The 22,029-nt window shown below is 39.2% G+C and overlaps 1 protein-coding gene across 1 annotated transcript in view; it reads left to right on the forward strand.

Annotated features, from left to right (window-relative positions):
• Window positions 1-15,090, forward strand: part of PATZ1 (POZ (BTB) and AT hook containing zinc finger 1) — a gene marked incomplete at its 5' end in the record, with an annotated part of 17,180 nt that extends 2,090 nt beyond the window's left edge. The window contains 5 exons of the mRNA XM_008935043.1: window positions 1,067-1,130; window positions 4,419-4,487; window positions 6,816-6,987; window positions 12,582-12,719; window positions 14,481-15,090. Coding sequence (XP_008933291.1) covers window positions 1,067-1,130; window positions 4,419-4,487; window positions 6,816-6,987; window positions 12,582-12,719; window positions 14,481-14,896 — 859 coding nt within the window. The remainder of the gene's footprint in view (window positions 1-1,066; window positions 1,131-4,418; window positions 4,488-6,815; window positions 6,988-12,581; window positions 12,720-14,480) is intronic.
• Window positions 15,091-22,029: the final 6,939 nt, after the last annotated feature.

Raw genomic sequence — 22,029 nt, forward strand, 5'->3', positions numbered from 1 at the left:
AACGTAAACAACAACAATGTGTATCTTTGTAAAACCTAAGTATGAATGAAAAGGGGAGACTCTTTCTCTGAACATTTCAGTATTCAGTCCTAAAAGCAGCCAGAGGAGGTTGGAAACGTGATGGCTAATTTTAGTGTCCTTTCCTTCATTCAGTAGCACTGCACTCGAGGTTGCTGGGCTTGAGGTACCTAGAAGGACCCCCAACCAGTCTTTCTGGTTACACTGCTTCAGCCCACTTGCTGGAGCACCAGCTTTAACAACCTGGCTGCAAAGTTCAGTCTATTTTCTGTCTGCAGTGCATGAATTCCAGCCCTGGCCCTCTCATTGGTGCAGCTGGAAAGTTGGGGGAGGAGAGGGTGGAGAACTTGTTTCCAAGCAGTTTTGGCTTCATACAATGAAAAGCTTTCTTCTCACTGGGAGAAACTCCCACCAGGAAAATCTGCAGCTATTCAGTCCTCTCTTCTTCAAAGTAGGCTTTACGGATCGTGAAGAATTATATGACTTTTTTTTTCAGTAATAATTTGCTCTTCCATTGCACCTTCTAGTTGGGACCTTCATGGCACTTTATTTGCATTAATGCAGTCTCCCCACCAGGTTGTGAGTTAGGACAGCATTTTTGGATCTTGCTGGTGGAAGATGTGTCACAGCAACCGAGTTTGGAGTCAGTCTTTTTGCACAGGGGTGCTTAAAGTTGGCTTCTTACATCTACGTTTGGGACATAAAACAGAAAGGTCTGATTTTCAAATATTCAGCAACTGTAAATCAAGATTGTCAAGATCTAAGCAGGATTTTGGACGGGGCTGTGCAGCCTTGAAAATTGTAGCTTGCATTTCCTGTTTTCTCTGATTCAGTCATCATTTCTTCCTGAGAAAATGCTGCCTTTTTAGCAAGGTGGAGAGGATGCTGTCAAGGTAGAGTCCCAGTTGTTGGTGATCTGGTTCTTGGAAGGTTAAATATCACTGCTCTTCTAATAGAGCCACCACTGGGATTTTGTTTTTTTTTGTTAAAACTGTAAGTTTAATTTTAGTATTTGTTTTAAGTGTGCTTATATGTATTTTCTTTTAAGGCCAGACCACTTGAATGGACACATCAAACAGGTGCATACCTCAGAGAGACCTCACAAGTGTCAGGTAGGAGCTGAACGGGTTTAGACTCTTGTACGGGTGACCTTTGGCACTGCATTTGTGTGTGGAGACAATTGTGAAGTATCAGTAAAAATACCACGTGTGTGTGAATTGGGATAAATGTCTGTAAATAACAGTGTTCAACAGTCACAGCTGTTCTACATCCCTCCTGTCCCCCAGCCCCTGTGTCATCCACAGCTTTGGTCCTCCTGCCTCCCTCCCCTTCTACCACGTGTTCTTCCCCACTGCTCTATCCCAGTCTTAGCCTGTATCTCTTACCCAGCCACCTTGTCCCTGGGCTTAGAGTCAGCAGCACCAGTGGTTCCTGGTTCTTTTTTTTTATTGCAGTTGTTGCCAACAGGAGGCTCCAATGCCAACTCTTTTTGTTGTTTTTTTTTTTAGAATAATTTCAAATAAAAATGGTAAATTATCATAACTTGCCAAGATAACTCTTTTTTTTTTTTTTTTTAATCATAGCTTTCAGAACATTGCACTGAGCAAAATTGGAAGCTTTTTTTATCCTAGGGAGAATTTAAATAACAACATCCCAGTATCCTTTGTAATACAATGTTATAATGTATATAGATTTTTACAGTTAATGCATTATTTATTAGGGTTTGAAAGATCAAATCAAGAAAGATACCTTGTAATTCATTTGTAGAGGGATGTAAAACGTGCCTGGAAGTATTCCTAAAAACCCAAGTTGAGAATTGGCTTCCACTGTCACATAGTCGTTGGGCAAACTTCTAAAACATTTGTTGGGCTAACTGTCTCCATGCTTGGTCTCTGAAGAAAGATTTATTTAATTATTTAAAGAAAGTTGTAGCAAGATTGGTTTTGTTTTCTTTTGAAAACAATGAAGATTAGAGGATTTTTTTCTTATCAATTTTTTAACCACACTCTGTAAATCTAGTCAAATCCTACATGGTTTCTATGGCTTCTGCCTCCTATCTGTGGGTTTTTTTCCCCATCTCTTGACACCTCTAGTATGTTTCCTCCAAATTGTGACAGTTTTGAAACATTTTGCAACTTTAGTAACCTAGTGAACAGTTTTTCAGACACACAGAGCCCTTGGAAGGTTTCTGTTGACCTCCATATGATCTGTTGAAGCCATGCACCTTTGAAAATCTGTCCATAGAGCCTTCCCGTTGATTTAACTGCATATCCTGTATAAAGCTTTAGATTGGTTTAAGCTTTTTAAGATTATTTAGGGGTTATAAATGTATATAAATTGGAAAATTCCAATCATAAGAAGACTTTACAGTTTGGGGACAGCAAGAGGTCTGAGTGGATGAATTGAAGATTACTACAATTTTTTTTCCATAAGCATGTATTTACATGCAAGTACGAAAATGAATGGTTAGGCTCCAGCATAAACAGAAATTCATTAGTCTTTTGCCAGTTGATATCACAGTTCCTGAACGAACAGAGTTCATGAATAACGTTGATAGACCTGAATTGTCCTTTGCCAGCTGATGCCTGATAATTTTCTAATAGTTTTCTGATCAATTTAAGAATATTAAATATAAACTCTGGAAGTGTGAATCAGAAGATACACTAAGAGCTAGAAAGTGAATGTGGAAGATAAGATTTTACAGCCAAGCTCAACTGCAGGTCCTTGAACACATGTACTTTGTGGCAGCAGTTTCTAGGAGCAGCCTCTCTCGTTGTCTGTTGTCTGAAGTGCTATGACACAGTTTGTTTCAGTGAGAAGGTGTAGGCTACAGGTTACAGGCATCAGGACAGAGCTGAAACCATTCAGGCTTGGTTTTTCTTGATTTTTGACTGCTTATAGCCCTGCAAAGTTGATTTTTCATTAATCTTAAGGTGTAGAAAGTTTAAGAGCTGTTATGTACCTTTGCAAAAAATACTTTGTAATATTCTGTCAAGTTTAGAGAGTCTTCTTAAATATGCATACATGGTGCAAACCACGGAAGGGGTGCTGTCATGCTGAAAAGTTATTTCAAATCTGAAAGCTGATGTATGAATTGATAATGTTCTCCTTGTGATTACCTCATAACCCGGAACACCTCTAGTCCATGAGGTGTTTGTAAACACAGACTCTAGCCACTAAGAAGGAGAGTAGCTTAATATTGGCGTGTTGTTTCCCCATTTTCCATTATATTTTTTGCACTGATTTTGTTTGGCAAATTAGCTCCCTGTGAGAGTAGTGAGAACAGCACTGAGCATCCTCTTTGAGTCTGCTGAGTTCCTGTTGAAAATTGCTGTTATTGTCATGCTTTGTTTGTTTACTGCAAAAGAGAAGTACTCTGCCAGTAAACGGAAAAGCTTTCCAGAATCCTTGATAATAATGACATTCATGGAAGTTGTGCTCTGTTGTGATCTAAACAAAATCCACTGGCTATTCACCTGAGCCCTCACGTGTCTTTCCCAACTAGTGGATGGCTAATGTTTTGTTGATGTGGCATCATGGCACATTTTGGACTACCAAAACAAAAGCATGAAGGTGTCAACTCAACTTCAGAATAAATAAAATGAAACTATGAGAAGCAGGACAATTGTGAGCTGAACACCACTGCAACAGCTATAATTTTCAGTGCTCAGCATGTAATGTTGCATTCATCCCCCTAAATTGACTGTGCTTCACAGATCTTTGAAAAACTGTCCTAAGTTCCAGCACCTGTAGCCCCTGATGCCAGACAAAGACTTGATTCCACCTTTTTCATTAGTGTTCAAATAGAATCAGAATAGGGAAGGCTTCCATAGAGCCAAGGCAGCTGAGAAATCAGATCCAAGAAGTTCTTCTGGTGTCCAGCTGGGACAGCAAATGGCACACTGGGTCTTTTCCCCTGGACTGTTGCACTGGAGATTTTTTAAATATCTATTTTTAATTGATTTCTTTAACTGACAGTTGTGTCCTGGATGTAGGAGAAGGGTAAGTCAGTTTTCTGGCCGTCATGGGATAGTTCAGTTTGACTCATCATGGGAAAGGGTGAAGCTGGGTTGTTGCTCCTGGAGTGTGAATGGTGTGGAAGTTAGGCTGCAGTCTGGGAGGAAACGGTGATCTGAAAACCGGTAGATGCGAAAGAACGAGGGGAGAAAATGAAGGTGTGCTCCTTCTCAGAGGCAAGAGGCAGGTTGTTCTTCTGGCAATTTAAATAAAAAGGAGAAAAATGCAGTTTAAATTAAAGCACAACTTTTGGCAAAGAAAAAGATCTATTTATTGAAGTAAACTTAAAATTGGCATCCCAAGTCCAGTGCTTTTCCCATTGATTTCAATGCAGAATGAGTTTCTTCCTGTCCTAATTTCTCTTACTTCCTGCCTATTAGCAGGAAAATGGCAGCCACCATGGAATAAGCTCAGAGACATCCACATCCATAGAAAAGTTGAAACTTCAAGAGGTATTTCTTAAACAATGTTTTTTTTAAACTTTATATATATTCTTTTTGATCTATTTATATACCTGTGCAATGTTTTATAGGAAAGCACTGGAGAGTCTTCTTCTATGATTAACAATTAATGATAAATACTTAGCACTCATTTAGCACTTCACATCTTTTGTAAAATAAAACTTTTTTTTTCTCTATACCTTTTATAAATATTAACGATTTGAATATTAACTTCGGGGTTTCTTTAAACCTAGTCCTGTCTCCCATTGTTTTGATTCAGCTAAACTGGTTCTTGCTTTCTCCGCTGGACTTTTTCTTTTTTTTTAAGCTTCTTCACAGATATATTTACTATATAGCTTACCCAAAGGTGAACTTTGCACAACTTGGCACCGAGAGTGAGAAATCAAACAGAAATTATTATATTGCCTTTCCCTAAGCTCTCAACTTGATAAATTCAGTATGGGAGAGGTGCGGTTTTCCTTCCAGCATCCCTGCACTTATGTGATTTGTTTCTGGTCTACTTCATCAACTAATGCACTCCCAATGTTTTTGTATGGATGTTTACTGTGGATCAGTATTTTTAGACTTATTTGTGATGGGTCTCTTGGCTGGAATCCTTGTTTGTCTAGTCATATATCTTCAGTTGATATCCACCGGATTGGTTAGTATCGGTGCTGGAGTCCTGCCTTAAATGAGTGTTTACCTCTGAGAACATTTTAGTAAGTGAAAGCTGCACCTGTTTTGCTCAGTGCTGTGTACTGAGATTGCAAACAAAGAGAGATCTTCAATGTTCAAGAATTTACCTCCTAATCTTCACTACTTGTGATTCATTAATCTTTGTCTGGTGAGCTTAGTTAAACTGTGTGTATCACAGAAATCCAGATAATTTTACTGTTGTCTTTTTAAGTTCATTAAGTCCTGATCCTCTGAGGTGCTAAGTCTTGTGCTTCCTGCAGAGGAGCCTCAGCTCTGTGGGAGTTTACCCTACTTAAGCATCTCATAGGATCGGATGAGTGTAAAGCCTGTTGAAATTGATAGGTACTTTTCAGCTGCCTTCAATGTTTTTTTTGACTGAGCTCTTGATTAACTAAATTATGCAAAATTATATTCCATATTCTCCTTTTCATTTGTTTGAAGTTACAATTTTGAAATTTTACTAGGATTGTTACTTTAACAAGTCTATATTGAAACAGTTGTTTAATTACACACTGATACTTGAAAAGACAGAATATATCCAGTTCTCAAGTCACTTCATAACCTCATATTATTTCTTAGGGAATTCTGGTTATACATCTTAAAACTGCATCATTTTATGTAAAGGTGGTATAAATGAAACACTGTACATTCTTGAATGTCACTGATTGCCTGCTTGGTCTGGTCCTTTTAATGTATGTTTGCTTTTATTTTTCCTCTCGCACTTGTGAGCAATGGTTTCAGACTGTATCTTTAATAACTCGTACAGTGTGCTGCTGGTGGTTTATTTTCCTTCACATGTTAGAGACAGAGCAAGCCTTTCAGAACCAGCAGGCTGTTGTAGCAGGCAGTGTGCACAGTCTGCATGCCTGCCAATTGAATCTGTGAGTATAATAGTGGGAGGGAGCCTTCACTTATCATATGGATTATGTCTGGGAAGTGGGCAAGCAGAATCAATATTACCTTATGCCAAATCAAGTTTGTTTCATGGTAGTAAGTGCAATATGATACCTTGATCGGGGGTAAGTTATAAACAGATTACAGTGTTATGCAGTTATTTTGATACCTGCTCAGTTCTGAGGCTTCACTTTTACTATTTGTCTGCATTGCTGCTGTGGATACCAGGATGGCTCTTTTACTGTCTTTCCTTGTATTTTCATCCTAGCCAGTTCTCCGACATTTCATTTGTGTGTCTTCATACTCCAAAGGGATTCTGTCTACCGAAGTTAGATTGATCAGATCAGAGAGTAAAATTTAGGAAGAGAGGACATTTCGAGTGGTCTAAAGTGATCGCAATGGCTCACTGAAATGGCAGAACTTACTGTAAATGGAATCAAGTGGTTTGTGCTATTTCTTTGGTTAAATATATAAGTCCTAGTATCTTCATTCTCAGAGAGAAGCTAGAGCCTTACAACTCTGTCTTAAGTTCTACTGTCTGTAGTGTATTAGAGCTGTGTTCTTGCTTTCTTAATTCTTCCAAGTAGTAACATCACATCTTGTGCAGTGCATTGGTGACCTGAAGTTTTATTCGTGTCATTTGTGTATTTGCACAGGACCTAGAGGTGTTTAAAGAATACTAAATATAATCAACAGTATCAGTACTTTTAGCAGAGCTGATGAGTCACATGGTTCTCGTTGTACCTGCAGACTTGTAACGCTTCCTTTGCCACTCGCGACCGCCTGCGCTCACACCTAGCATGTCACGAAGACAAAGTCCCATGCCAGGTGTGTGGAAAGTACTTGCGAGCAGCATATATGGCAGATCATCTGAAGAAACATAGTGAAGGACCAAGCAATTTCTGCACTATTTGTAACCGAGGTAATGAAGAAATTATCTTTTATTTCAGTGGGACAGGACAGCGCTCGAGGGAAGCTGTGAGGCAGTGTGACTGTCTGCAACAGGAGGAGGTCATACTCTATAGGTGTACAGAGGCTTTGTTTTTCTTATTCGTTAGTTAACCTTGAAACTGATGGAGCTATAGGTCTACTCTTTTTACATGGCTGATAGTTTCTGAAAAAACTCAGCTTCAATCTGAAGCAAATTTGTTTCTAGACAGTTTTAAGAATTTCACTTGCTAAATAGCCAGATCCCTGTAAAGTAATGATGATAAATTGCCTTGCCACTATTCACCATAGAGCTTTTTTTTCTGTACCTGTTTAGACTTGAATCCTCATGACCAGTTTGCAAGAAGAATCTTTAAAATGCTAAGTTGAAATTATACACTGTACCTAAGAAAAACAAATCTAATTATTAGTCTTGCTTAACCTCCTGGTGCAGCAGTAGCGTCAAGCTTCTTCTCCCTCTTAACCTAAGAAACTGTTTTGTGTAAGATAAATTTCTAAAACCAATTTTGTAAAGAGCGCTAGAAATGTGCTTCACCTTTACTTGTACAAATACAGCTTTTCATAGAGTCATAGAATATCTCGAGTTGAAAGCGACCCATAAAGATCGTGTCCAACTCTGATCCTTGCAGAACTACTTAAAGGTAAATTACATGACTAAGAGATTTTGAAGCTTTTCCACCTGGTTATGGTACTCTTCAGCTGGAGGGAGTTGTAAATGTAGTCTTTGTGGAATGGGAGGCAATCTGGAAAAATAATTTTGACTTACTGGTGTCTTTTTTTTTGCATGATTAATGCACAGTTTCAAAATACATTGTTGATTTACAAAGGCTCCTGTGGCTCATAAGTGTTAGAAGAGGTTGCTGCTTTGTTTTGCGATCTTGTTTTTTCTGATGAGTCATTTTTTTTTGTGGTGTGCATTCCTTTTTCTAGTTTAAGAGAGATGAAATCTTTTGAGAGAATAAAACTGTTCTGTAATTAGTGTGAGGACTGTACAGAATGCTTGTGGATGACTAGGAGTTGATGAGTAATGAGAGACATTAAATTGCAAGAGATGTATTTCCAATAGTTGAACAGTCTGTTAGGTCATGAAAGTGATGTCAACAGTTTGAGTGGAAAAGGTGTCTGGGTTGAAAATTTTCAGGTTCTGAAGCTCCAGGTAGATGGTAAGAAATGAAGCTTGGCCACCTTTTCAGCCGAAGGCCCATGTTCTGAAAAATTGCTTAAGCTTATCAGAGTTCTTTTTGTGGTAACAACATGAAAGACGCTATCCAAGATCTGGGTGCTATCCTGCTCTGCTTCAGCTGAACGTGGTGCCAAACAGAAACTCATAGGGGTTGGGAGGAATTGGGAATTCCATTTGTAAGCTTGAGTTTCAACTTACCTACCACTGGATGTCACTGCAGCTCTTTCTAAATTCAGCCAGCATGACAAAGACAGATACAGCATTCAAACAGTGAAATGACCAAGTGGTTTATTCACATTTTACAGGTTTAAATGTGCAGTGGAAATTTAAATAAGTTATACACTTCTCTGTAGAAAGATAGGGATTCTGTTGTACAGCAAACTTTAAGTAACTACTTTCTTCTTAGAGTTTATTTTCATGTGTTGTCAGAATTTAGTCAGTTCTGAATTTCAGTTTGCATCAGCACGTAGAAAAAGTAATTAAAGTGTTGAATTATTACTAAATATCTACCCAGTGTTAAAATTCATAGGAAAGGGCAGATACAGACTGGATTTGTCGAACAACTGTGTTATGAACTCATTGTTATATGCTATGAATTTTGATTATAGATTTATGAGAGCAGAATTTTTAATCCAAAGTGTTCTGGAATGAAATTACGATGCTCATTGTTTTAAATAGATATCTTTGAAATCGTAGAGCCTGGCAAGATGAAGGATAGTAGAAAATTTCTGGATTAGAAACGTCTGTTTGATAAGCACTGGTGCAGTCAGAAGCTATTGCCTGTGCCCCCCAATTGTGATTGTGCTCTGGCTCATGCAAAGGGATTTTGTTTTATTCTTCCCTTTGCTAATGTGCTTGTGTACTTTTTTAATTGGAACTTAGCTATTTCTGGGTATAGTAATTGTCAAGCTCTGGATATAGTAATTGTTGAGCAAGAATGCTCAAGCTGCCTGTAGAGAAAATTTTGGATGTTGGCCCACCAAAGAGAAAAAAAAACTGGATGAAGAGGTGACTCACACAACTGAACATATCCTGGTGTGAAAGAGGGAGCTTAGAGTCCCTCAGTTTGTCCCATCAGACTGAAGGCTTCTCTGTGGAACTTGAGTGTCTTGTGTTCTTTTAAGGGTGTAATGGGGTTAGGAGAGGACTGAAACCAGTAGAGACTGGTTTGCCATGTCATGTGTGCATGATTTGCTGATTTTACTGATTTATTTATTTTAGAAAATAGCCATATAATGTCAAAAAAATATAATCTGTGATTTGATATTTTGTCCAGGTTATTTTCTTAATTAGAGTCTTTAGCTTAGAATAATTATGAAAGCAATTAAATCTTGTTAAATCAGGAAAACTATGTAATGAGTTGTTTTCTGGGATTTTTTTTTTTTAAGAGTTCATCTAAAATATGCATATGAAAACTATTCCTCACTTTTTAAAGACAAATTCTCTTTAATCAGTTTAAATAAAAAAGACCTGCTCCTGCTTTGTTATATAATCTTCTGTTACCATCCTTAGGAACTTCCTATTTGCTTGCGTGGGCTTTTTCAAAGAATTTAAGAGATTAATGACTCGGGCAAATCTAGAACTGGTACTTTATAATAACATGTGCAACTCAAAAGGTTCATTTTCTGATTCAGACAAACAGACATTGTTTCACAGAAGTCAAAATAGCTAAGAGAAGGGTATATATTACAACCACAAGCTAGATGGATTTTTTTTTTTAACCATAAGATGAATTCTCGTTTATTTCATGGTAGATAGAGTTCATTAAAGCAAGACACATTCTCTGGATGGTCCAGCTAAATCCAAATTAGAATATTTTTAAAAAAGAGAATCCTGCAATGATTTCTATAGTCTGCCTCCTTAGAGATATTATCTAAGAGATCAAGGGATAGGTTCCAGTTATATAGAGCAGATAATTTCCTCTCTGTGCGTGTTTTTAATGTTGGTTCCTGTGGAATGAAGAAATAATTATTTGCTCTGCAGTGCTGAGAGATGGCAAAGCAATAAATACATTCCTTCTTTGAAAAACACTGCCACTTCATGCTCTACATTAGCCTGACTTTGATTTAAAAGATACTTTTATGAGGAAAGTTTTATTGTCTATGAATCCTCCGTCTTCCTAGGGCAGGCATTCATAATTAAGGTCTGATGGGGAAAAAAAAAAAAGGCCAGTGTGAAGTGCTTCAGTAAAAAATCAGGATAAAACCAAACAGAACAATCTCACGTAGCTTCCTCGGAAGCAGCTGGCACGCGTGCCGCTTGGGTGGGAGTTGATGACTCACATGCTCATCTGCCAAGTGCATAAAGGGGAGCTAACACACTTTGCAAGCAGTTTTCATTATATAAAACAATGTACTCTACAAATAGAATCGCAGAGTTCAGAAAAAAACACTGTATAGCAGAGATTACAACTTCATCTTTGCCCGTGTCGGCTGTGGTTTAGAACAGTCCTGAACATCTGTGTGTAGTCCTGTTTTGATAGTTTGCAGTGGGATAAGGAGGCTCATCTGGGCACACGTGGTTATTAGATGTGTGTGAAATATGGGAGGTACCACGTAGCTAGAAGTCTCACCATTGTATCAGTACACTGTATGCGTTTCTTTACCAGTCAAACACTGGTTCTTTCCATGTCTACAGTGAATTTTTGGTATTTGAAAAATATATTGCCTTGTGGCCCAGTGAGATTTCTTTAGTATAGCATTTCGTGTTTGAGGGTAGGTCTGGCATTACTTTGGAAGATCATATCCTTGCCTTAATTTCCTGGATGACTTGGCCTGGGGGATTCTGCTCCACTGTATTTTGAGAGTTGTATGTTCTTGGTTTCTTCAGCTGTGACGTGTCTGCTTCTCTGTACTTTTGTCTTCGCGTCAGGGGTCTGCAGTAACTATCTCTTATTCATTCTCACCAACCTGCCTGTTTTCCCCTTCAGCAGGTTCTGCCTTGCTCTGCAGGCACTGGATATATAATTCTTAATAAACCCTAAATACTCTTTGATCCTGGCTTCTAAGAAAAGTCCAGGTAGAGGGTTATTCTGTAGAGTAGACACAGGGAATTCTACTGTAAAGCCACATGATTAAATTCAGCACCTGAAACTCACAGCTGCTGTCAGAAAACCTACCCCAGAGAGGTGTGCCATTATTGGGTTTGCTCCATTCCCAATATGTTATTATATATCACCAAATGTAAATGCAGTTATATCACTGTAAAAATGGCTTTACAGTAGTGTATCTTTCTTATTTAAAGTGAAGCATTGGCATGAAAGTTGTCATGCAAGGGCTTGTGGTGTAAATGCTGTATTGGTTTAAAAAAAATAAAAATCTAGGTCTTGGGTTTTCTCTGTCCATAAAGGGAACATGGAACTCTATGTCTGTGATAGTGAAACTTGTGTTCTCAGCTGTCGAAGGAAATTGTTTCTAACATGAAACTGCCATAATGTTATGGCAAAATATAATTAAGATGGTTGCTGATAGGCTTACTTGTGTAGGAATTCTTCAAACTGTGTCCTCCTTATGCCTCATATATGGTCCAAATATATTAGTATTAATTGTAAATCTTATAAAAACTGAATTTTGAAACATTCCAAAGTATAGGTGAGATAATGTATTGCATTAGAGGAAAAGGCCGGATTTGTGAGACTTCAAAAACAATTTTTAAAAGCACATGCACAAATGTAAAAAAAATGTTTTGTTCAGAAATCAGTTGTTTGAAATATGTTTCTAATTTCAGTGATTTAGGCTTTCAGTTTAGAGCTAATAGAAATACTGCAATTTCATTTTAATGATTTTTTGTTAACTGCAGACAAAATATGAGTTCTAGTATGTTTTTCAAAACTTGTATGAGCTGAATGGAGAGAATGTTTTTCAAAAATTATTGTAGAAAAAAATGGGGAAAGCACCGTAGATACCAAACAGGGGTGCTGCTAAATGGCATTCCTTCAAACCTTAACAACATAAAAGAAACTAATTTGGACATCTTCCAAAGTGTTAACAGATAATGAAGGCATTTTTAATTAAAATAAATAAAATAGCACAAAAATGGCAAAGAGACATGGGTGCCCTTTTGTATCATGTCTCTTCTGCCTTTTTTTTCCAGAATGATTCATATAAATATGCTAGTTTTGCTTACATAGGATTTGTTTCTCAAGGAGGTTGTTCTTTCATCATGACTTCCAAAAAGCAAACAAGGTCAACTGAAAGGCATGCATTGTGTTCATTGCCTGGTGATGTCTAGGAGTCTTTCTTGAGCATGTTGTAGGTAACCAGAAATCAAGCTAGCATAATGGCAACTTTGTAGTAGGTACTGGGGAGCAAGGGAAGGATTAAAAGAACAGGGAAGGCAGATGTCTTTGCTGGTGGCAGGATCTCATCTCCTTTTATCTTGTTTAGGTTTCTCCTCTGCCTCCTACTTAAAGGTCCATGTTAAAACCCACCACGGTGTTCCCCTTCCCCAGGTCTCCAGGCACCAGGAGTCCATCCCGAATGGGGGAGCAGCGTTCCACTGCGTCAGGACCTATGGCATCAAAGGCAAGAGACTCACTGCTCTGCACCTTGCTGCTCTGTGCAGAACTCTGTGTCGTGGGATGTCGGGCTGGGCATGAGAAAGGGGAGGGAGGAAGGAAGGACAGGGAAAAGAGAGGAGCTTAGGGAGATGCAGAGAAATTACGCAGCACCACATAGTATGTAGTATCTGTCCTTGGATAGACAATTTAACAAGTCCAGGGCAAGGATATGGGCATGTAAGGGTGTGTGAATTTTTGGCAGCCTCTTTGATTTTAGAGATAAAATAGCCATGTTAGTTCATCTTGACCATCTTCCTAGGAGCAGTCAGTATTTGAATTTTGCCTGAGGTGTGCAGATCCTTGACAGTTCCGTAGTCCCACTATACTTGAATCTCACATCAGTCAGACCATGTTTCTGATTTCGGGTGAAGGAACAGGAGCCACAGAATGCAGTTCATGAAGATTCTTGAGCAGTGAAAGCAACACTTGGCCTTAGGCTGATGAGGAGCCATGCAACTATCTGTGGTTAGACTTTATAATGCTGTTGTTGGGAAGGAGACGTAGAGGGGCATAATAGTACTGTTCCTTTTTTTTTTTTTTTTACCTGCATTTAACTTCTGGGAGAAAAAAAAAAAAGAAAAAAGTTATTATTGTAAGAATGGCTAAAGAGTATTTAACTTCTGAATATGTAGAGCTATGTGTTAGTCTGTGTAGAATAGCTTGCTTCTTGCTTCTTGGTCTGAGCTGTCAGTACTCCTGGTGAAACTGAAACATCAGAAAATTCTTCAAAACAATGGTTGTCCCAAAAAGTTACATTTTTTTCTTTAACACAGCAGGCTGGCTTAAAGTCTGTGCCAGCAGAGAGCTGCAGTTGTGTGATTTTTTTTCTGGTGGGAGTCCTGGTAGAGTTACTACAGAAGCCTTTTGGTTCTGGGAGGTGTGCTGGCTTAACATGAGATTTACTCCAGCGCAGTGGTGTATTGATTTCATGCATATCCTGTTTGGTTTGTAATGCTGAGTCCAAAGCAAATCTGTCTTTTGGGTTGTGCCAAGTGGTTCTTCGGTCTTTTAGAGTTAATAGTAGCTCCAGCTTACTTGCATTCAGGGAGTTGTTCAGGGAGTACGTCTGGGTTTCCCACACTCATTCACATGCACTGAGCAAAAAGTGTGGACAAACTTTCTTGGCATAATGCCAGGGTGGAATAGGGAAGACTCCAAACATACCAGTGGCTTTGCCAGGATATGTATCCAAATGACTCAAAATAGTGTCCTTAACCTCTCTCCTCTTTTGCACTACAGTATTTAAAGATGGAACTATTATAGATTATGAAATTCACTTCTAACTGCGTTGCATTTAACTTGTAAAAATGAGTTCTTCAAGACTAAATGGAATTTACTTCTTATGCTGCAGTAGCTCACTGCTGTTTTACTATTTCCAGATTTCTTCACTTCTTGCTGTAGCCTGTTGTACTTTATTAGGTTTCTAGGCTCTCTCTCAAAGTATCAGCAATACTTCAGAAGTGTGGGAGTGAATTGTACAGTTAGAAACTCATCAGTAGGTCCATCCTTTTGTGCCACAAATTGCTCTGGTAGCAGCCTGGTGGTTTGTAAAGAGGACCTATGGTCAAGGGCTTTAAGGGATTGTGATGTTAAGTGTGTGTCATTCTGTCATGACAGGCGTTAACGAAATCAGGTGATAACCAATATGATCTATTTTAATGCATGTTAAATAATTTTCGGGGAGACAAGATTCTGAAAACTTCTCTCTTTGTTTTTCCCGTAGAAGGCCAGAAATGTTCACATTCGGACCCGATTGAGAGTTCTGATTCATACGGAGACCTCTCTGACACCAGTGACCTCAAGACTCCTGAGAAACAGAGCACCAATGGGTCCTTCTCGTGTGACATGGCAGTCAGCAAAAACAAAATGGAGACAGAAGGAGAGAAGAAGTACCCTTGCCCTGAATGTGGCAGCTTTTTCAGATCAAAGTCTTATCTGAACAAACACATACAGAAAGTCCACGTCAGGGCCCTCGGTGGCCCACTGGGGGACCTCGGTCCTGCTCTAGGATCCCCCTTTTCACCCCAACAGAACATGTCTCTCCTGGAGTCATTTGGGTTTCAGATCGTCCAGTCAGCATTTGCGTCATCCCTAGTGGATCCGGAGGTCGACCAGCAACCAATGGGGCCAGAAGGGAAATGAGATCAGTTTGATCTTAACAAAGCAAAGCAGCAGTCTGGCTATAATGATAAGATGCTGTGAATGAGGAAATAATGAAACTTGGTTCTATAGCTGAGAATTTTTTATTAATTTTAGCTTCCCTCCTTGTCTCATGCCCTACCCCACCTTTAAAACCTCTCTGTGGAGAGGGAGAAAATGCTTCTTAGCTGATAAATTACAGAAGATGGTGACCTTGAACAGGAGACATGACCTAAAACATCAAAAGGGAGCTTTAGAGGCTGCTGCTGGTGTTTAACATCATGATGTTCTAGAATAAACAGAAGTTGCCAGCACTGATCTGAGAATTAGACAGTCCTAGTGACCGAGGCACCTGAGGAGCTACAGCTACAGGAAGCTATGGTTTTGTTCTCTCTCTATTCCCTACCTTCCCTAACCTACCCCAGAAAAACAGTAAGTTTTAAGAACAGACCCCTTATTGACCCATTATTGAATATAACATTAAGTAAAATGCCCCGTGGTACCTAGCAGGTTACAATGCAGTTGTCCTTTTAAAACCAGAAAAATTTAAAGAAGGTGAGAAAATTTGAACCCCTTCTGCCATTTGTGAGGCTGTGAGTGCTGCAGCAGAACTGAACTGCTGAGAAAAATCACCATTCAGAACAGGTTGTTTTGTTACTTTTAACCATTAAACTTGCTGTCAGGTTTTTAATTCTCTATTATTGTTTTAGGACCTGTTGTAGTGAATTGCTACTGAAAAGCCAATCTAAGGCAATACAGAGAGCACTCTTAAAGCAGCAGTCACATTAGGGTTAGTATTAATTTTTTTTTTTTAGATGTACCATAATTAATATCTTGGCTAGTTCATTGTTTCAAGTCTATGAAAGAAATAGTTTTATGAAAAAAAAAAAAAAAAGGAAAAAAAAAGGAAGGAAAAATATCATTGCAGTCTGGTTGACTGGTGCTCATTTTTCTTTTGGGGACCTAGGGTATAAGGATGATCAGCTATCGGGTTAACACGATGTACCACTGACTTGTTTAGTGTGAATAAACCCAGGGGTTCACAGAGTGATTTTGGTTTAATTGGATTGGACTCTATTAAAGAAGTTAGTATTTGTATCCCCTCGTTTTGTCTGGTTTTTGATCAATTTAGCCACCTGTCCAAAAGGTGTGCAAATGAGAACCAGTAAATAAGACATTAATCCCACTCTACACTGTACTGTATTCTTGGTGAGCTGGACTTTTTGGCTACGGTCTGGCTCTCCTGATCTGCCTCTAGTCAGGTTTGCAAAAGTCAGTCTTACTTCTTTCTTTTCCAGAGAAGTGTTTCTACTGTAAGAGATGGGAATTGCAAACAGCATGTCTCTGAAAAAGAATTGATGACAAAATGCAAGAAAGCTGGGCTCTAGGCTATTGGAGGTTCCATTTAATCTGAAAATACTACTTGTGCAGAAATAATATCCTTTCTTGACCCTCCCTTTCCTCCCGTGTAACTTGTCAAGGTCTTATGTATCAAATCCAGGTATAAATGTTGTTTAACACAGGGTTAGGAGTTAGGAATACTCTGAGTTATAATTATGGTTCTGCTGTTGATGCTCAAGGTCACATAGGGCAGCTCCCTGAATTTGTTCCTTAATTTCCTATCTGTGAAGAGTTCTCTCTACATCACAATTGTTATGAATGTTAATGAGCAAAGGTTTAAGCAATGATTTGGTAAAGTAAGTTGCTGTGTATACTGAATGTTTCTAGAAGAGCCACACTGAAGAGCCCAAGTTCTGCACCAAACTTGCCTTCTGTGAAACACTAGCTATCTCCATCATCAATACAGTGCTGGAGCAGGACTGGCCACCTCAGACCAGGACCTACATCCTCCTAGGGAGATATGTCTGTATTAAATATGAACGTAGCCACAAACTGCTGTTGTGCCACAATTTGTGTTGCCCAGGTGCTCCTAATCCAAACCCTGCAGCTAATGCATAACTGAAATATGACACATTCCTGTTTTGTTTTTATCTTAGAATTATAGAGCCTATTGTAAATATATGGATTTTGGAATGATGTTCTAAATTCTACAGACTCAGAAGCCCCAGCTTCTCTCTTGTAAGAAGCTACTTTTTGTACTTGCTCTTTAATATTATAAACCAGGGATGAATAATCAATGGCTTTCTCTTTATAGCACCAGCACTTTCTAAATTGAGAGCACGTTGCAGTGGACTTGATGTTTTGCTATTAATCTGTGTTGGGAGACTGAAGGACATTCATCTTCCCGCAGAATCCCTGGAATAGGTATGAGTCTTATTTAAAAGGGGAAAAAAAATCAAGAAACAAAACCAGCCCATCCTTAAACTAAAGCTTCATGGAATTGCTATTGCTGTACTGGTAAGCTGAGTTGACAAGTAGAAACAGGACATTTTGGAAAGGTAACAAAACGTTTTAAAATACCTTACAAATCTAGACCATGGTGAGACAACCGTACAATCTGCCAAGCAAGTCAAGATAGAGCAGACATTCCAGTCAGCCTAACAACTTGTTGGGATTAGCAAATGCAACTGCAGTCACTCTGATTTACTAACAGCTTGTATTTACGCCATCAGGAAAACTTCTGTTGAGTCGAAGCTGTATTCTGAAAGATTTTAGAAGTTTGTGTCCCTGATGTTCCTGTCTGATGCACTAGTCATGAAGGTCAACCCCAAAAGCCAAGTCCAGAATACAGGGTATCTTCATCCTACATTTAGCTAACTCCACTGACTTTAGTGATACCAGTGGTTTGATTTTTGGCTATGTGTATCGGAATTTAATTTTGAACACTACAGAATTTGACCTGATGAAACAAATGAAAAGCCTTAACTAAAAAGGATGCTTTCTAAAACACTAACTGTGCATTTTACTTGTCAAAGAAAATGCTTACTAAGCTGTCATGAATACACTGAATGAAAGCTATTTACTTCTCAGTCTAGTGGACAGGGAAACAATTAATCAGGAAGTTAACAATCCTGAAATGACAGTTCTAGATCATCCTTGTTAAATGGGAGAGATTTGCACCAGCACAAGAGACTGGTGCAGACTAGAGCCAGCAGTAGGTGGGGCAGATCTTTAGCAGTGGCTTGTTTTCAGAGCTTTTTGCTTCCTTGAGGCATATTGTTCTGTTCTGGATAGTAATTTAATCTACATATAAACTCTTTATATTATTTGGGAAGCATATGCTTCTCATAGAACAGAAGACAGATCCGAACAGAAAGCTCAGCCTCCTAAGTTCAGAGTTCAAAAGGAAGAACTTAACATGCCCTGAGCTGAAACCTCAGTTGTTTTTGTTACATTTTTAATCGGCTTATCAGTGTACAGGTGATAATTCTCATTTTGGCCTAGCCCCTCCTGTCCTTATTGTCTTCTTTGGTGGGACTGCAATCCAGCGTTTCAGTCAGTGTGTTTTTCTGCCAAGAAGGGAACTTCAGTTTATACAGATTTAGATAACCCATTGTAGTATTTCTTCACATTGTAGGAGTCCCTAAACTTCTCAGCTGAGACTCAGACCCTTGTGTATTAGGTGTGATGAAAACATCTTCAACCATTTATAATTGAAACGTTAAAGACAGACAAGAAAGGAATAGGTGCATATAGGTGAATGAGTGAAATAAAGATGGAGGACTAAAAACTGCCTGCATGCATGCTTAAGTGTTGTGTTGAGTGTAGGGGCACAGACTTATCATCAGGCTTCTTTTTTTTTGCCTGAATTTATCTTTATGTACTGTTAATCCACAACAAATGCAAGATAAAGCAATTTCATTGTGAATTTATTCCATACCAAGTTAAATTAAGTGAGTTTACCTTGCATTTGTCATGTGTTAGATGTGTGCAAACAGACTTAGTAGTGTGGCTCACCCAGTGCATGGTAATGTGGTTTTGAGCTCTCAGTCTGAAGTGATTTGCCTGTGTTGACGTGGGAAATTGATAGCAGAACCAGAAATTGAACACAGATTTTTCCTTCTCTCAATCCAGTGCCTTAACTATAGTAGGGCAAAGTACTATATGCTGGGGGGGATGATTGTTTTGTTTGTTTTTCAAAGCCTAGAACTATAAGATGGTGTGGAGTTGGTCTTCCTACCAATCTTCTGAATAATTGCAACTGCCCAGTCACAATTTTAGACCTGTTTGAGTGCCAGTGACTTAGGGAATATTTGTTATTTCCCACATATTCCCTGAAATTATTGTTCCTCCCTCAACTGCTGTCAGCAGTAAGGAATGACTTGAATAGAAGAGCTGTGTAACTGAATGTCTAACTCAACTAATGGAATTGATAGTATGAAAGCTAACCTAGATTTTGTAGGCTCTGTTGTAACTTTAGTGTCTCGTTTTTTCACTAAATCTTTGTTCCTAGATATCAATATCTGAACTTATGTCTTCAGTCTGGAGTGGAATACCACTTTCAGCTTTAATTTTTTTTAAGGTGCTTGCTTGAGGAAGTAGATGCCAAAGCAAACTTCAGAGGAACTCCAGACTTCAGTGTTGGAAGGATGAATGGAGAGCAAGAGCTCTCTTTGGGTTTCATGAGAGATAAATGGACAAAGTAAAATAAAACAGCTATCAAAATTCTAAGTAGTGAAACAGGAGAGGCCTTTTGTTATCACCCACAAAAATAATCAGATATTTTCAATTGTTCAGCATGGCAGAAACTCTGAGAGCAAGTGCTCAACAAAGCCATAAAATGTGTTGGCTTTTTCAGCATTATGCATATACCTTAACAGCATTATGAATAGTTTAATGTAAATTAAGCCAGCTTTGTACCATTCACCTTTTGCCTGGGCACAGTATATGAGTTTTCATTGAACAGAACATAAGCTCACAGTGAATCTCTGAGCTTATGCTCTCAGTTCCACCCTGAGAGACAAAACAAATGAGCAAAGAGGGGAGAAAAGCCAATAGGAAAACTTAAAAGGGAAAATGGATTCTGGAAGATTCCCACGTCTCCTGAGAGAGTCCTGTTTTTTATCCTGAACATCTTTTTCAAAACAAGATCCTTCAGCTGTTGTGAATGAGCCTTTGGGGACAGATTTGGCTCTCAGCCCAGCCTGCTGCATATCCCTGTCCAAAGGCAGTGTTCCAGACCCTGGGACCCAGAGGGAGGCAGAGCTCCTGGGCTGCAGCCTGAGGCCACGTTTACTGTCACAGTCAGCAGCAGCAACATGGCATCAGACCTTCCTGCCTGTTCCCTTGACACCTTCACCCTCTGCACATTCCTATGCCAGTGTGGTGCCTACTGAGATACATACAGCTCTGCACATAACTGTGTTAGCACTAAAAAACAGAAAAAAAGGAAAAAAAAAAAACAACAAAAAAACCCAAACCAAACCAAAAAAAAAACAGAGAACCAGAGAACTATTTGGCTAAAAAGAAAAAAACAAACAAACAAACTTAAAAATAGTTGTGTGATGTAACTACAAAGTGGTGCAGAAGGGGAGCAGGAACCCTGGCTGCAAGGGGTTGTGGTGATGGCTGGAATGGTTAAACATGCTGGTGAAAACCACAGTTGTTTGCTCTGCGGTAGCAGATAATGACTGCCTGTTTGTACAGAATTAACACCTTCTGTCATCTCTAGCCTCTCCCTGTGTTTTGCTCCCATCTATAAAAGGAGATGGTGATAACCCTTGGGTAGGAATGGTTCAGGATATGACCTGCCGAACTGTGCTGCAGAGTTGTGCTGCTGAACTCTGCTGCTCCCATTTGGCTTCACTGAGTTCAGGAGTAATGCAAAGTTCAACAAACATTTGGCCATGTTTTTCCTGAAAAATGAAATATTTAAATTAATTTTAAGATTGCCTGGCACTATCGATCTGCTCTCAGGGTTTATGTGAATGAAGGTTTGCCTGGGTTACCCCTCTACTTGTACTGCAATTTTTGAGACTTGGAAGTGCTCTGGGCTTAGATGTGCTGAAGGAAGGGGGTAACTGGTGTCTCACTGATGTTCCAGTGACTCCCCTCCAGCTCCTGGGTTCCATGTGGACCATGGAGTTGTTTCATACAGCCACTGGCATCCATAAATGCTCTTGAGCTTCCTGCAATCACATAGTGAGCTTGAGTGAGTGCTTATATAATAAATCGGTCTCATGCTTTGCTAATAGCTTTTTGACTGCTGTGTCTGCAAACTGGTGCCTTCTCCAGGTAATTTTTACATGCCCTCTGCAAAGCTGTCAGACTGACTGCTGGCTCTTAAAAGAACAACCAACCCTTGCTCTTGGGCTCAGGATTTCTCTTTGGTACTGCTGTAGTCCGAAAGTGTGCTGCAATCAGTGCTAATACCTAGTGTAAAAGAGAATATAAAAGGCTGTTCTCAGATGTCCTGTAGAGTGAACAACTGAAACACGAGTGTGGGATGAGCCAGGAAAACTGGCATTTTTCCCTGGCTGCACGCCATATGGAAGAGACAGTGCCTTGGAAGGGAAGGAGCAGAAAAGTTTGCCATTGGCTCTGATGAATCCCAATCCTGCTTCTACTGAAGTTGTTGGGAATCTTCCCATTGTCTTCAGTGTGAGCAAGAAAGGATCTTAGGTGAGGATGGATGACTCTTTCCCTACTTGAATGAAGTCTCTTGCCTATTTATGGGCCTGCTTCTATTGAAACCGAGCCTGTTTTAGCCTTTTTGGGTTCTTAGGGACCTGTTTGTATAAAGCAACTTACCTACCTATCTTTTTTTTTTTTTCTATTGTGTGTATTTTTTGTATGTTCTGTTGGAAGGTGAAGCCTCTGTAGAAGGGGATACAAAAACTGATTTTTAAATAGTAATAAACCAAAAGAGAATTAAACTCTGCAGGCTGCATGCATTCATTTCCTGGAGGTGGAGAGTAGAGATGGTGAGTGCACAGAGCCAGCCTGTAGGTCTCAGTATCTCAAAATGTTCCTCTTTTCAGAGACAGTTCCTCCCTTTGCCCATCCCTTTCCTCTATGTGAAAACAACATTGCCTATCAGGATGGCCTTATTTTCACTAGAAAATCCTTTCTCTGGTGCTACACAAAGAGATTTTTTACATTCTTCAGCATAAGCGGATGGAGTAACTTCTATCTACATGAAATCCTGTATTGTCCTCATTGAATTACCTGGAAGACAGTGGAAATAAAGAGACAGTATATATATAAACATATTTGCTTCTGGCCTGCCTATCTGG

The sequence above is a fragment of the Merops nubicus genome, unplaced genomic scaffold (assembly GCF_000691845.1).
Source record: "Merops nubicus isolate BGI_N331 unplaced genomic scaffold, ASM69184v1 scaffold29532, whole genome shotgun sequence".
In the NCBI taxonomy this organism is placed as follows: domain Eukaryota; kingdom Metazoa; phylum Chordata; class Aves; order Coraciiformes; family Meropidae; genus Merops; species Merops nubicus.